This window comes from Lepisosteus platostomus, chromosome 8 (genome assembly GCF_059453375.1).
Source record: "Lepisosteus platostomus isolate fLepPlt1 chromosome 8, fLepPlt1.hap1, whole genome shotgun sequence".
Taxonomy (NCBI): Eukaryota; Metazoa; Chordata; class Actinopteri; order Semionotiformes; family Lepisosteidae; genus Lepisosteus; species Lepisosteus platostomus.
Window position 1 is genome coordinate 57,679,870 of NC_142618.1, and position 12,479 is coordinate 57,692,348.

The window sequence follows — 12,479 nt, forward strand, 5'->3', positions numbered from 1 at the left end:
ATGAAAGCATAAATACATCGCCAGATCTTGCTGTCATTTCCTTCAGAGAAGCACTATATTTCCATCTTAAAGTTTTACAAGCTTGAATGGGGTACTGTTTATGCAAGTATTAGTATTTGTAGGAACGTTGTTCCAAGGGATGTACAGATGCCGTAGGCTGTTTTTAGTAGTTTAAACTCTGCGTGTTGCACTCATACTTTCTCTATACAGTACTTAGTTGTTCAGTTTCCATGGGTCTATTGTTCTATTTCTAAATTAGATAAAGCAGAAAAACAACATTTAAAACATAATTACTGCCATTATTCCAGAGAACCTAATCATTAAAGTAATGTAAGCCTGTGATTATAATGTACTATTTTGTGTGATGCATTTCTGTGTTTAACATTAACGACTTCGAATCCCTTTCTTAAGTTTGAATTATTATTTGCTTTTCCTACTCTGCGGGTACAGTCCTCCACCTAGTGAAGGAGTCGTGCTTTGCATTCTAGTTCTGTTTGCAGTGGCGTTGGTATCTAATCATGGAATGTATAAAACTACTAACATCCCTGCCACTTGGTTGTCTTACATTTCTTGATTAGATGTTTGGATTGCCTTCTACAGGTGTACAAATAGCAGAAAGTTCAGGTATTAAACATGTCTTGTTTTTGAAATAAATATTGCATGAAGTATATTATCAAGTTTTGCATTAAAAAGCAAATTATGCCAGCAGTTTGTTCCATTACGAAAAATACACCATTAAATTAGAGTTCTGAGAGCTATTTTAAGTGAGAAATACATTTTTGCAGTTATGCATCTGGCATGCTCCTTATTTTGTATCACGGTTTCTCTTTTTTTCTTTCTGTGTGCCTGTGTCTGTGTGCTAGTTCCTCCTCTTAACTGAAGCCCAGGATGGTTTTTCCACACTGACGGAGGATCTTAGCCTTTTAAACCTGAGACAGGAAAATGCCACGAAAGAGTAATTGATTGATCTGTATTTCTCTGCATGCAGTTTGTACAGCCTTGCATTTCTGTCAAGTCAGCCACACTCTGTAAGGGTGTAGCATGCAGAACTAGGTGGGGACTGTGGTTAGACTGGTCACGGCTAATAATTTGTTAATTTGTACACGGACATCACTCTGCGGTTTTGGTAGCTGGTTCGTAGTCATTAGTTTTGAGCAGGAAAACTTTTTACATTATTTTTTTTCCGTCTAGGAGAACGCTGGGCCTGGCAAATTCTCCATCGCACTTTTGGAAACCGCCAAGTCGCAGCTCCAGTATCAGCAGTTTGGTTAGCGGCTACTCGCAGGTAAAAGTTTCCGTTTGTGTCCATCTCCTTCCAGAGTTTGTTGCCTATCGAGCGAAACCATTGTATTTTAATCAGGTAAGGCAGATAAGAGGGCACAGTTCTGGCATCCACATTGGGAGGAGCGGTGGCTCTGTGGCTAAGGATCTGTGCCTGTGACTGGAAGGTTGCTGGTTCAAATCCCGCGGCCGGCAGAGGAATCCTACTCCGTTGGGCCCCTGAGCAAGGCCCTTAACCCTAACTGCTCCAGGGGCGCCGTACAATGGCAGACCCTGCGCTCTGACCCCAAGCTTCTCTCCCTGTCTGTGTGTCTGTGTCTCCATGGAGAAAAGCTGGGGTATGCGAAAAGACGAATTCCTAATGCAAGAAATTGTATAGGGCTAATAAAGAAACATTAACATTATCAACATTATCACATTATTTCTACCATGTGCATAGAAGAAGGCATTGAGTTCCTGTGCGAGTTATTTGAAAACATGCTCATGTGGACTCATGTTATCTGTTCGAGGATGCCAAGCTGTGGACAAGAAAAGGATAAGAATGAACAGTATTAGCACCGTCGTCTTAAAGTATATTTGTTTACAGGCCTGTAGAGAATATGCACACGTGTGACCTGTTATTAATTAATAAGGCAATCTGCCCCCCAAAACTACTGCTGGTGTAGTATTATTGTCACTCATGGGAATTATTTGCATGTTTAGTGAGATTCTTTGCAGATCCATCCTATCCGTTCTACGCCTCCAGATAACACTTATACATACGTTTGGCCTGGATTAAATCAAAACTGACTCGGCAGCCTTCTGCAGAATTCACACCTGCCACTGGGTAGTAGCATTCTGTTTGACTGGAGCTTCTTGCTTCCCATCCAAGTTAATTACTGGGTTTGTAATTTGTGCTTGGTAAGTGGATAACAGTTTGTATTTAATCAGGTTTGTAGTCTTAAACTATCCCAGCACCTATTGTGCGTGCATGCTACTGTATCACATTAGTATTTCCTCAATATTAAAATACCAGGTCATTTTCTTTCTCTTCAGGCACACGATATTCCTTCTAGTCCCGATTTTAACCACACTTTGATGAGCGAGCCCACAAGTGAGGTGGATGACCTGCGCCTTGAGCTTGACCAGTCCGAGCTGAAACAACGGGAACTTCAGGACAGGGTCCAGCAGCTGGAAGAGGAGAAGCAGGACCTGCTGAAAGCTAGCAACGTCCAGGACGGGCTCCCAGAACATGAGAGTAACCTTGGGCAAGACAGCTCCCAGCTGAGGAAAATGGTGGAAGACCTGCAAAAACAGCTGGAGGTCGCGCTGTCTTCCCAAAGGACCGTTCATGACCTGCAGCAGTGTCTGAAAACTCTGGAGGACAACTCATCTGAGAAGCAGAGAGAGCTGGAAAAAACCAACAAGGACTACGCTATCCAACTGCAGGTATTAACCCAAGAGCTAGAGTCCCTCAGGGTTAAAGAAAGTTCTGCCAGTGACCTCCAGGCTAAGATCGGTAGCGTAGAACAAAAGAACGTGGAGCTCCTGGCTAAGCTTGACGGGGTCTTAAGTGAAAAGGGCCAGCAGATAGCAAGAGATTATGACTCGGCCCAGAAGATCCACGAGCTACTGGACAAGCTGAACAAAGCTGAGAAGGAGAAGACTGAGGCACAGAAGCAGAGCGAGGAGAGGGGAAAGAGCGTCGAGAAACTGACGGAAGAGCTGATCCTGAAACACGCCGCAGCGAGGGAAAGTGAGTTAAAGCTCGGCATGCTTTCGGCAACAGCAGAGGAAGAGCGTTCTAAAGTTGTCGGGCAAGTTGAAGACCTTAAAGCTGCCATAGAAAAGTTACAAGGCGCTCTTACAATAAAGGAGAAAGAATCTTCGAATTTACAGATGCAGTTGCAGGATGCACAGAGTTACTCGGAAACGCTAGAAAAGAAGACTGAGGAGCTGAAGAAAAAGGCTTTGGAGGAAAATACAGAGTTGCAACTGAAGTATACCAATGTGAAAGAAATCCTTGAAGGACAGATATCTTCTCTCACTGAACAGCTGAAGGCCAAAGAAAAAGAGTTTTCAACCAGCAATAAAAATGTCCAGCATTTGGAGGAACAGATCAAAAGGCTTATTAACGAAAAGGAAGGTCTAAATAACACTGTTCTCGAGTTAGAGGCAAACGTGAAGGAGCAGTCAATACAACTGGAGGATTATAAAACTGAATCCACAAACCTGAAGGTACAAAATGAAAAAATTCTTCAGGCTGCGAAGAGGAACGAGGATTTAAACAAGGAACTTATGGAAAACAGAGCAGCCCTGGAAGATCAGCTAGCTTGTCTGAGGGCATCCGAGAAACAGTTGAGGAGTCAAATTGAAGACGCCAAGGTTACAGTGGATGAGAAGGAAAAGAAACTCAGGGAAGAGAACAGACATTTAGATGAGAGCTATCAGAAAGCTGTAATGCAAAACGAAGTATTGGAAGAGGGATTAAAAAAGCTGGAGGTTGAGAATGAAGAACTGAAGCAAGAACAAGCCAATCAGAAGGAGACGTTTTCTGCTCGGCAAGTAGAGCTGCGCAGTGCGAAACATATGGTTTCAGAGCTAGAAAAGAACATTACAGCATTGAAAAGCAGTGAGAACTTCCTACAGGAGCAGCTTCAGTCCAAATGTAGCCTTCTGGAAGAGAAGGAACAGTTGTGTGATGAGCTGTTAGGCAAAATTGAGATGTATGAAAATAAGGTAAAGGAAATGGAGACTGAGAAGTCCAAGGCAGAGACCGTATGTGCCCAGCAGTCTGAGTTAATTGCGTCAATTACAGCACAGAAAGCAGCGGTAGAAAAGGTACAGCTGGATCAGAAAGCAAACATAGCCAAAGAGGTGAATGATGTGAAAACAAAACTGTTAGTGACGGAGAATCAACTGGGACTAAATGTGCAAGAAGTTTCAAGACTGCAGGAGGAGGTTCTAGATCTCCGATCTAAAGTTCAGAGCGTCTCCGACGACAAGCTGAAAGCTCAGGCCAAGTTGGATGTGACCGAGGCGTCGCGCGATGAATTCAAAATCCTGACAGAGCAGCTGAAGGAGCAGATCGAGCAGCTTAACCGGGAGCACGTCCAGGAGCTGTTGAGCTACAAAGAAAAGGAAGAGCGTTTGAGGAAAGAGAAAGAATGCGAAACTGCAGCTAAGGCTGACCTTGAGAAGGACGTAGCTTCCTTGAAAGAGCAGTTGGCAACTCTTAAGAAACACAACGAAAAATTTGTCTTGGAAAACACAGAGACTAAAGAATGCCTTCACAGGGCGAACACTGAAATGGCGGAGCTTGGCATTCAGATTTGTACCCTGACGTCGGAAAATGAAGATGCCAAACAAAAGTGGACCAGCATTTCTCATCAGCTGCAGGAGCTGAATGAAGAAGCTGCAAAAGAGATGGACAGGTTGAACGCCAGCATGGCTGCCCTCAGGCAGGAGAACGATAGTTTGCAGGAGGAGCTAAGGCAGTCTGAAAGCCTTACATCCACCATCCTAGACTTGCAGTCAAAGTTGGAGAAAGCTGAAAGGCAGGTGAAGAATCTCCAAGACTCATCTAAAGAAGAGGTTTCTGCTGTAAAGTTTCAAATGAGCAGTGAGATCATAAATCATCAGAATCAGATCAAGGTAACCGGAAGCTGTTGGTAGACTTAATGCAAATGTGGATCATTCATACAAAGTGTCAGTCAAAATGCACAATTCAGACTTCTTGCATGTGAAGTCTCCAAAGCAAATACTCATGCTATTTGAGAACCCTCTCCGCTCTGCCCCATGGCCGTTTTTGAGTTCCGAAAGTCGCAAGTGCTTCAACATATTTGTGTGGCACTTCCTGTGTTTTTTTAGCTTTGTAAAGTACTTAAACATTTCCATTTTTGGAAAACGAAGGCAGTATGTCATGTAGTGTCTGTATGTGTTTCTGTTGTCCGAGTTGTCTGTTTATCAGTGATAACTGACAGATACTGGACGAAAGCTTGAAGTAAATGATCTGAATTATCCTTGTAGATTTGCCGGACATTGGTCAAGAAAAAAGTATGCCATTTCATATTTTTTTCCATAATTATTTTCTGTGCCTGGTCTTTCCAACTAAACAGGCAAAAACAAGCCACTGATCGTGGACTATAAGAAGTTAAACTTCTCATGCACCTCTGTCAATAGAAGCCCAATACTTAGGCACAGGCAGAGAAACAATTCTCTGTCCAGTAATGGAAATGTGCTCATTTTGGACAGTAACTTGTTTAGACTCAGAAAAAATGGCGACACACAGTACCTGTCAGGACTAGATTTAGGGTTCCCTGATCTTGATTAATATAAAATTGATTACTTCTGTCATGCGATTTAAGCTGGTTTTTGTTTGTTTTTTGTTCAGCACGAGTATATTTTTAAATATTCAAATACAGACATGTTGGAAATACTTTTATTATTATTATTATTTGCAACTCACCAGAGAGGTGATGAGAGAGACATAGATGTTGGTTTTGCTGTTTACAGTCTGGTCATCAGCTGTACTTTCACATTAGATGAAACATTAGTGAAGGCACTACAAAGTTGAAGTGGTTGGAAGTCTTTTAAAGCTTTAGCGAGTATCAATTCAATGTCTGCAAAAAAATCTTCGGCAGGATGCTTGGGAAATGCATCGCCCCTCCCTGTTATATCAGCATCCTGAGATAGAATCAGAAAGCGTAGCTGCTCAGATCTTGCCATGGGCCAAGGTGGTACTTGTCCAAAACGTGAAAATGTTTTTGTTGTTGTTGCTGTTGTTGGTAGTCTTGAAAGTATGTCCAAAAGTATGTTTTAGGATTTGCACAGATTTGTCAGTATTTACAAATCGTCAATTTTTAACCTCTGCAGAATTTCAAAGAAGATTTGGAAACAGTGAAAGAACACCTGAAAGCAGAACAAGAAAAGGTTACTGACCTGAAGGCAAAAGTTTCTGAATTAAAGGTTTGCAGAGTTTTGTATATTTTCCAAGAGATTAAGTGTCCTGGAAATATTTCCTAATAGATGCAGACTTTTTTCTTGTGTAATGTACTGTAACAGAAATCATTTCATCATTGAAAAACCTTGGCCTATAATGACATTACTGATTGTAGCCAGTCATCATTAGCACATGGTTTTGTTTTTACTTTCCTTATTTTTGCTTCCAGATGTTTCAGTCACGGCCGAAACAGTGTGGTGTCTCTTGCACAAGACAGGGTTATGTAAATGTAATAAAAAGGCCTTTTGTAATCGATTGTCTTCGTTGGCACAGTTTTCTTATTTCATTTCTAAAGGCTTACTCGTAAAAACAATTTCTAAATGAATCCTTTAGAGACAAAAAACCAAACAACAGCATCTCCAGCAAAATCCCTTTTTTTCTAATAAGAGTTTTTTGGGTCTTTTCTGCTGTCCAGGCTGTAAGCACGGAATATACCCAGCAGATTGAGGAGAAAACGGCAGAGGTGTCCCGATCGGAATTGGTGATCCAGCAAACCAACGAAGAGCTGGAGCGCGTGAAAGAAAGTTTGGCCAGGTATGAAGCTGACACCCGGCACGGTAGAGCTGCCCCCCCTTGCAGACCCGTCGCGTCAGATCTAAGGGTTAAGGATGGCTGGGCCTGGTCAGTACTGGGACTGGAAAACCAGGATCGGAGAGCTGGCAGCCATAGCCGTGTTTTCTTGCCTTTCCGTATTACTCAGAAGTGGCCCAAACAGCTATGTGAACCGTTTCATCCTCATTGTACTAGTTCCAATTATATTTGAGCTGAATCTCGGTCCAAAAAGATGAATGTCCAGGCCTGTCAGATTCAGGTTAAAGACCTGCATGGTGTAAAGAGAAGAAGTGAAAGTGGGATTTCTCTGGACCTGACTGCCATCCTGAGCTGGGTCTCAAATAAGAAAGACAGTGACTGAAGAAGAGAAGCTCAGGTGCGCGTTATGGATTGTTTTGTATAAAACTGTGGTATTTCTATGAAGTATTCCTCACTTCATGTACAAAAGTTTCTCAAAGTTAGACTTTTTTACCATACTTTTATGTGTTTATTGTATTTACGTTCATTTTAAATATAAACCATTTTGTGCTTTTTCCATCTACTTCTATAACTGCAGAAATGGTAAGACTCATAAACGTAGGTAATTGAATTTAATGAGACAGACGTTGTGAAGCAATAGTACACAATATTGTTTTCCAGTGGATAATTTGTAGGTTCTCCCAGGTTTAACTCAAGGATCATGAATAATGTCAACAGGTGTGAATAAAATATAAAATGCATTATTTTTCTGAGATTAATCTTAAATTATATGAAACAAAAACTAGAACATTAAAAAACTAAAACCATTATTAAGACAAACATACTTGACTGCAGACATAGAATCAGTCTATGGAAAACAAGGCCAATGCAGCTCATTAGTGTGAGCTCTTATTTTGTTGTATTTATTAAATAGATTGTTTGTTCTGTAATTTTCTGTAGAGCACAGGAGGAGTTATCATCTGCACAGAAAGAGAGCCAGGAATTAAGTGAAAAACTCAATAACCTCATGACAGAAAAAGAAAAGAATGACCTTCAAATGTCAGCTGAAATCGACGATCTGTACAGAACCAAGAAAAACCTTGAGGAGCGACTGATTGAACTCATCAGGTATGTATCACTTAACTTTCTGAAGCAAGAGCCTACCGTGCTCCTTACCATGTTCTTTTCCTTCATTTGTTTTACCTGCATTAAACACAAATGCAACAATTTCTCATCCTACTTTTACAAAGCTATCTCATTTTTTCTTGATGCTTATATTCCTGTATGTAAGCTCTAAAACTGAAATAATATTCGGTAGAAGATGCAATATGCAGAAGTTCATTTAGGACAAATGATAACATTAATTGTTTCAGTGCAAAACAGAAAAAGTAGCTAACTTAATTTGTAATCTTTTAAAGTTGGCCTGGGATGCTTCATTCTCCTGGACTGCTCCTGGGAACCATAATCAAATTCTTGTATCTGTGCTATTAAATGTCCTCTTTCTCAACAAAAAATAATACTGCAGTAGTTTGTAAATATCACGTCAGGAAGGCAAATCTTTTAGGCTTGTGCAACGAATAGAGAAGTAAATCTTTAAAAGCTAAGATTGCTGGAGATCCCTAGTTGATAGAAATTAGGCCTTGATTTCCAACAGATACCAAATACAGGGAAAGACGGGCAAAACCGTACCAGCAGAGAGGGGTTAGCGCTGACCTGAACGTTAACAGATGTTACACAAAGACGCACTGGGAAGTCTGGACTGGCTGTTCTGATTTGCACCTCCAGTCATCCTGATTCGCAGGAGAAAAGGAAGCTGGGTGCCCCACCTCATTGGTGTATGATGTATGTCTAGATGTACTGTGTGTAGAGAAACTGTGCCCATGGAGTCCAGAAGGACCTGCGTGAACTTCCCCTTCTCCCTCAGGGACAAAGATGCCCTCTGGCAGAAGTCGGACGCCCTGGAGTTCGAGCAGAAGCTGCGAGCGGAGGAGCGCTGGCTCGTGGACAAGGAAGTCAACCATTGCCTCGGGTGTCAGAGTCCGTTCACATGGTGGCTTCGCCGGCACCACTGCAGGTATTTCCAGAGAAAGCTCCCTCGTCGGGTTCACGTCTTACTGCCCCCCTGCGACTGCAGCCAGAAACTAAACTTGTCTCTGCCTTGACAAACTCTGGCAGTGGGTGCCAGAAAAAAAAGAATTTTTTAATCCGTCTTCTTTGCTTCTCTTTCATTTCAAACTGAATTTCACCTGTACCGATCCATAGGACCTCAGCACAATGGCTGATCTTTTTTTAGTTTCATTTCTCAGAGGCGGGTAACATTTTAGCAATGCTGCGTCCTAATCATATAGGACTGTACCGATAAGACGTACACAAGCCTTCGCCTAGCTAAGTCTTACGGGTCTTTTTTCCTAATAGTCGTGCTCATCGAAATAAATAGTTGAAGCATGAAAAAAAGATTTGATAAAAAATGCTGAAATGCTAAGACCTCATTCTAACATTCCCTCCTTCAGACAGAAACGTAAGGATCTGATTCTTCTATTAGATGGGTTATACCCTGTAGATGCCTGTACATTGTAAATCTCAAACAAGGCAGAAAATAATGTGCCATTTTCTGCAATTTACCCAACAATTTCATCCTTTTCATGCAGCATATTGACACATGCTTGTGTTTCATGCAGTATTACCAACACTTTCACTGTTTAGATAAGATAAGATCACTTTATTGGGCATATACAATTTCTTGCATTAGCAATTTGTGTTTTCCGCATACCCCAGCTTGCTCTCCATGAGACACACAGACAGAGAGAAGCCTGGGGTCAGAGCGCAGGGTCTGCCATTGTACAGCGCCCCTGGAGCAGTTGGGGTGAAGGGCCTTGCTCAGGGGCCTTGCTTCCAGCCACAAGGGCAGATCCTTAGCCACAGATCCACCGCTCCATTCTGTATACAGGGGTAAATTAGTGCTAACTAACAACACACAACATTGAGAGCCAAGACTGGCAGCTGTAACTGTGGTACTGCAGGGATCTAGACCTTACCCAAGATACTTGGGCATGTGGCTAGCTAAAGTCATGCTGGACTGGAGAGGTTACGTGTGTACACTTACTCAGATTCTAGTCACTACTTCGGATTACTTGGTCAGAGTAAGGAGGCTTCTGTCGTTGTTTCTCATCTTGGAGAAAAGTGTTTTTTTCCACTTCATGTATTAAAATCGCCAACCCTGGATGGACAGGGATCTTTAATCCAGAGTCTTCCGGTAACTGCTGCCCATTTCTAAAGGTAATGGGTTCCTCTCTTTGCCTTAAGGTTTTGTACAGTATTTTCAAATGGCAGCGCGGCGCCGCGCCGGGGAAGGTGAACGAAACAGAAGCCTTGGGTCTGGTCTGTTACTCTTAGATGTGTTCCTGTGGTTTAGGCTCTGCGGGCGGATATTTTGCTACTACTGCAGCAACAACTTTGTGAAGACTAAGCACAGTGGGAAGAAGGAACGGTGCTGCAGGGAGTGCTATATGCAGCACAGTGCGGTGGTAGAAAGGCTCCCTGCGGCCGAGGTGGCCAGCCCTCCGGAAACACCCACCGATTCCCCCAAGGACCTAGGGCAGCTGCCACGGAGACCGACACCCAGCGTCATAGGTAATCTTGCAGTTCTCGGACCGCAGCACCTTTGCAAGTCACCGCTTACAAATCTACATTAACACCCTAGCTAAACCAGTGTCTTCTCGGGTGGAACAGTTCAGTACAGAGCATCACAACCAGAGTATCGGAACAGCTCTACAAGCTCTTAATGTACTTCTCATGTTGTGTCCCTTTCCTCCTTGGATACAAGAGGCAATAAAATGTCAAATGTATGCATTTGTACAGTACATTCATGGAAATGAATGGGCCGTTATAAATATAATGCTTCCTACCCTTACCCTTTCTTCTCAATGGACAGGTAGACGCACAGGTCCTTGGCTTTAGACCTTAATCGTGAGTCATAGTCTTTTGCAGCCGGTCCCTTTGGAAGAAAGCTGTACAGTTGACAGACAATATATATTGGGAAGATACGAGAAAAAGAGCCATGGGGAAAAAATTAAAAATGCAATCGGCCGTACTGCAAAACTGTAGCATGGTACAGTTAGCTTTTGATAGATGTTCTGTTGTTCAACAGATCTTTATAAATATCCACCTTGTTGTATACTCGGTGTCCAGAGCATTAGGAACCCTCAAGCTAATCAATAGAGTCTTGTCATGTGCAAGCAAGGCATGGTTAGTGTGAACATGCTCACGCATCTACAGTAAATCCTACTGAAAAGTACAGTAGTGAACTCACTGGAGCCTGCACATCACCACCCTTGACAAGAATGGGATGGACCTGGGCAGAGCAAATTTCCAAACCTTGTGGGATATTTTGCTCCAGCTCACAGCTCGCAGAGGCTCAACACTGGTTATCTGGTGGCGTTTTCTATTTTCTTTGGCCAATGAGTGTATAATAAGTTTGAAACTGACTTGAAACTGGCTTTTAGCATCCGATCGTCCCGTGATCATCTCCACCACTACAGACATGTTTCTGTTTATTTTATTTAAGCTTTATTTAACCAGCAAGTCTCATTGAGATAAAAAAATCTTATTTTCAAGAGAAACCAGGTCAAGAAGGCAGTAAGAACAAAATTGTACCGTACATACCGACATTGAAATGAGTAATACAATAATGTATTGAAACCAATAGCATTATTTCAAGATGGAAAGTCAACATATAATTCCATATAATATCTTTAAAATATTGCAGTATTATCAAACAACATTACAGTTTTTGTAGGCTGTTCCAGGACCAGGCAGCAAAATAACTAAAAGCTTTTTCTTATTCACTACTCATCTTTGCAACTCTGAACTGGAATATAGACTGAAATCTTAATTCATAAGAACATAAAGTATACCAGCAGTAAGCCATGAGGTTAAAATACTTTACATACAGTAGTATACCAGTGCTTTAGTATGCATAATGAAAAAAGATGCGCACCCTACTTTCTTATACAGTTTACAGTCATGTGCTTGAGATTTTGTCTTAGTTTTAAAACGGTGCTGCTTTACACCTAAACAGACAAAACCTGTTTTCTTTAAGGTTGTTAACCTGTGTTTGACTTAGATTTTATGTGTCATTTGCAGTAACAGATGCTGCTCCAAAGCCAGATGATGCTGTCTTTGACATTATCACAGAGGAGGAGGTGAATGGAATTTATGACAGTGATTCAGTGAGAGATTCACCAGATAGTACCAGAGAGATGGAGGGTCAACAGAGATCTCCCGAGGTGTAAGTACTGAGATTCCATTACAATTCACAGAAATACTGTACCTATTTATCATATGAATGTATCAGAACTCACAGTATACATTATGAAAATATATAACATATAACTGTACCCTACAACTATCCGCTTATTAATTTAAATTCACCCACCCACATAATTGGTAACTTCTAGAATATTTTAGTTTACTCAGGGAATAGCTAGTACTGTAGTTTGTAAGACACTTTTTTTGTTTTGTTTTTTTGCCATATTTGTAAAGTATGTTACTGACCTTTTGTACTTAGTATTTTGACCATAAACAGGGCTGACTGTCAATGTGGTTTTGGTACTGTGACAGGGTGCGATACTGACGGACTACAGTATTTCTGAAATAAGTTGACAGTAAATTGCGAATAACAGCGTTACTGTTTCCACACTGGACTGCA

At 41.7% G+C, this 12,479-nt stretch overlaps 1 protein-coding gene across 5 annotated transcripts in view; it reads left to right on the forward strand.

The window, feature by feature from the left end:
• The window catches only part of LOC148657575 (FYVE and coiled-coil domain-containing protein 1-like), a 36,291-nt gene that overhangs the window by 10,110 nt on the left and 13,702 nt on the right, over positions 1-12,479 (forward strand). For 3 of the 5 annotated variants that reach the window (XM_088644024.1, XM_088644025.1, XM_088644026.1), the window contains exons 7-14: positions 1,192-1,285; positions 2,317-4,914; positions 6,136-6,228; positions 6,678-6,796; positions 7,733-7,900; positions 8,697-8,846; positions 10,185-10,402; positions 11,915-12,059. In XM_088644024.1, coding sequence (XP_088500150.1) covers positions 1,192-1,285; positions 2,317-4,914; positions 6,136-6,228; positions 6,678-6,796; positions 7,733-7,900; positions 8,697-8,846; positions 10,185-10,402; positions 11,915-12,059 — 3,585 coding nt within the window. Of the gene's footprint in view, positions 1-1,191; positions 1,286-2,316; positions 4,915-6,135; positions 6,229-6,677; positions 6,797-7,732; positions 7,901-8,696; positions 8,847-10,075; positions 10,403-11,914; positions 12,060-12,479 lie in introns of those variants that run through there. The other 2 variants (XM_088644028.1, XM_088644027.1) reach the window with 2 other exon arrangements.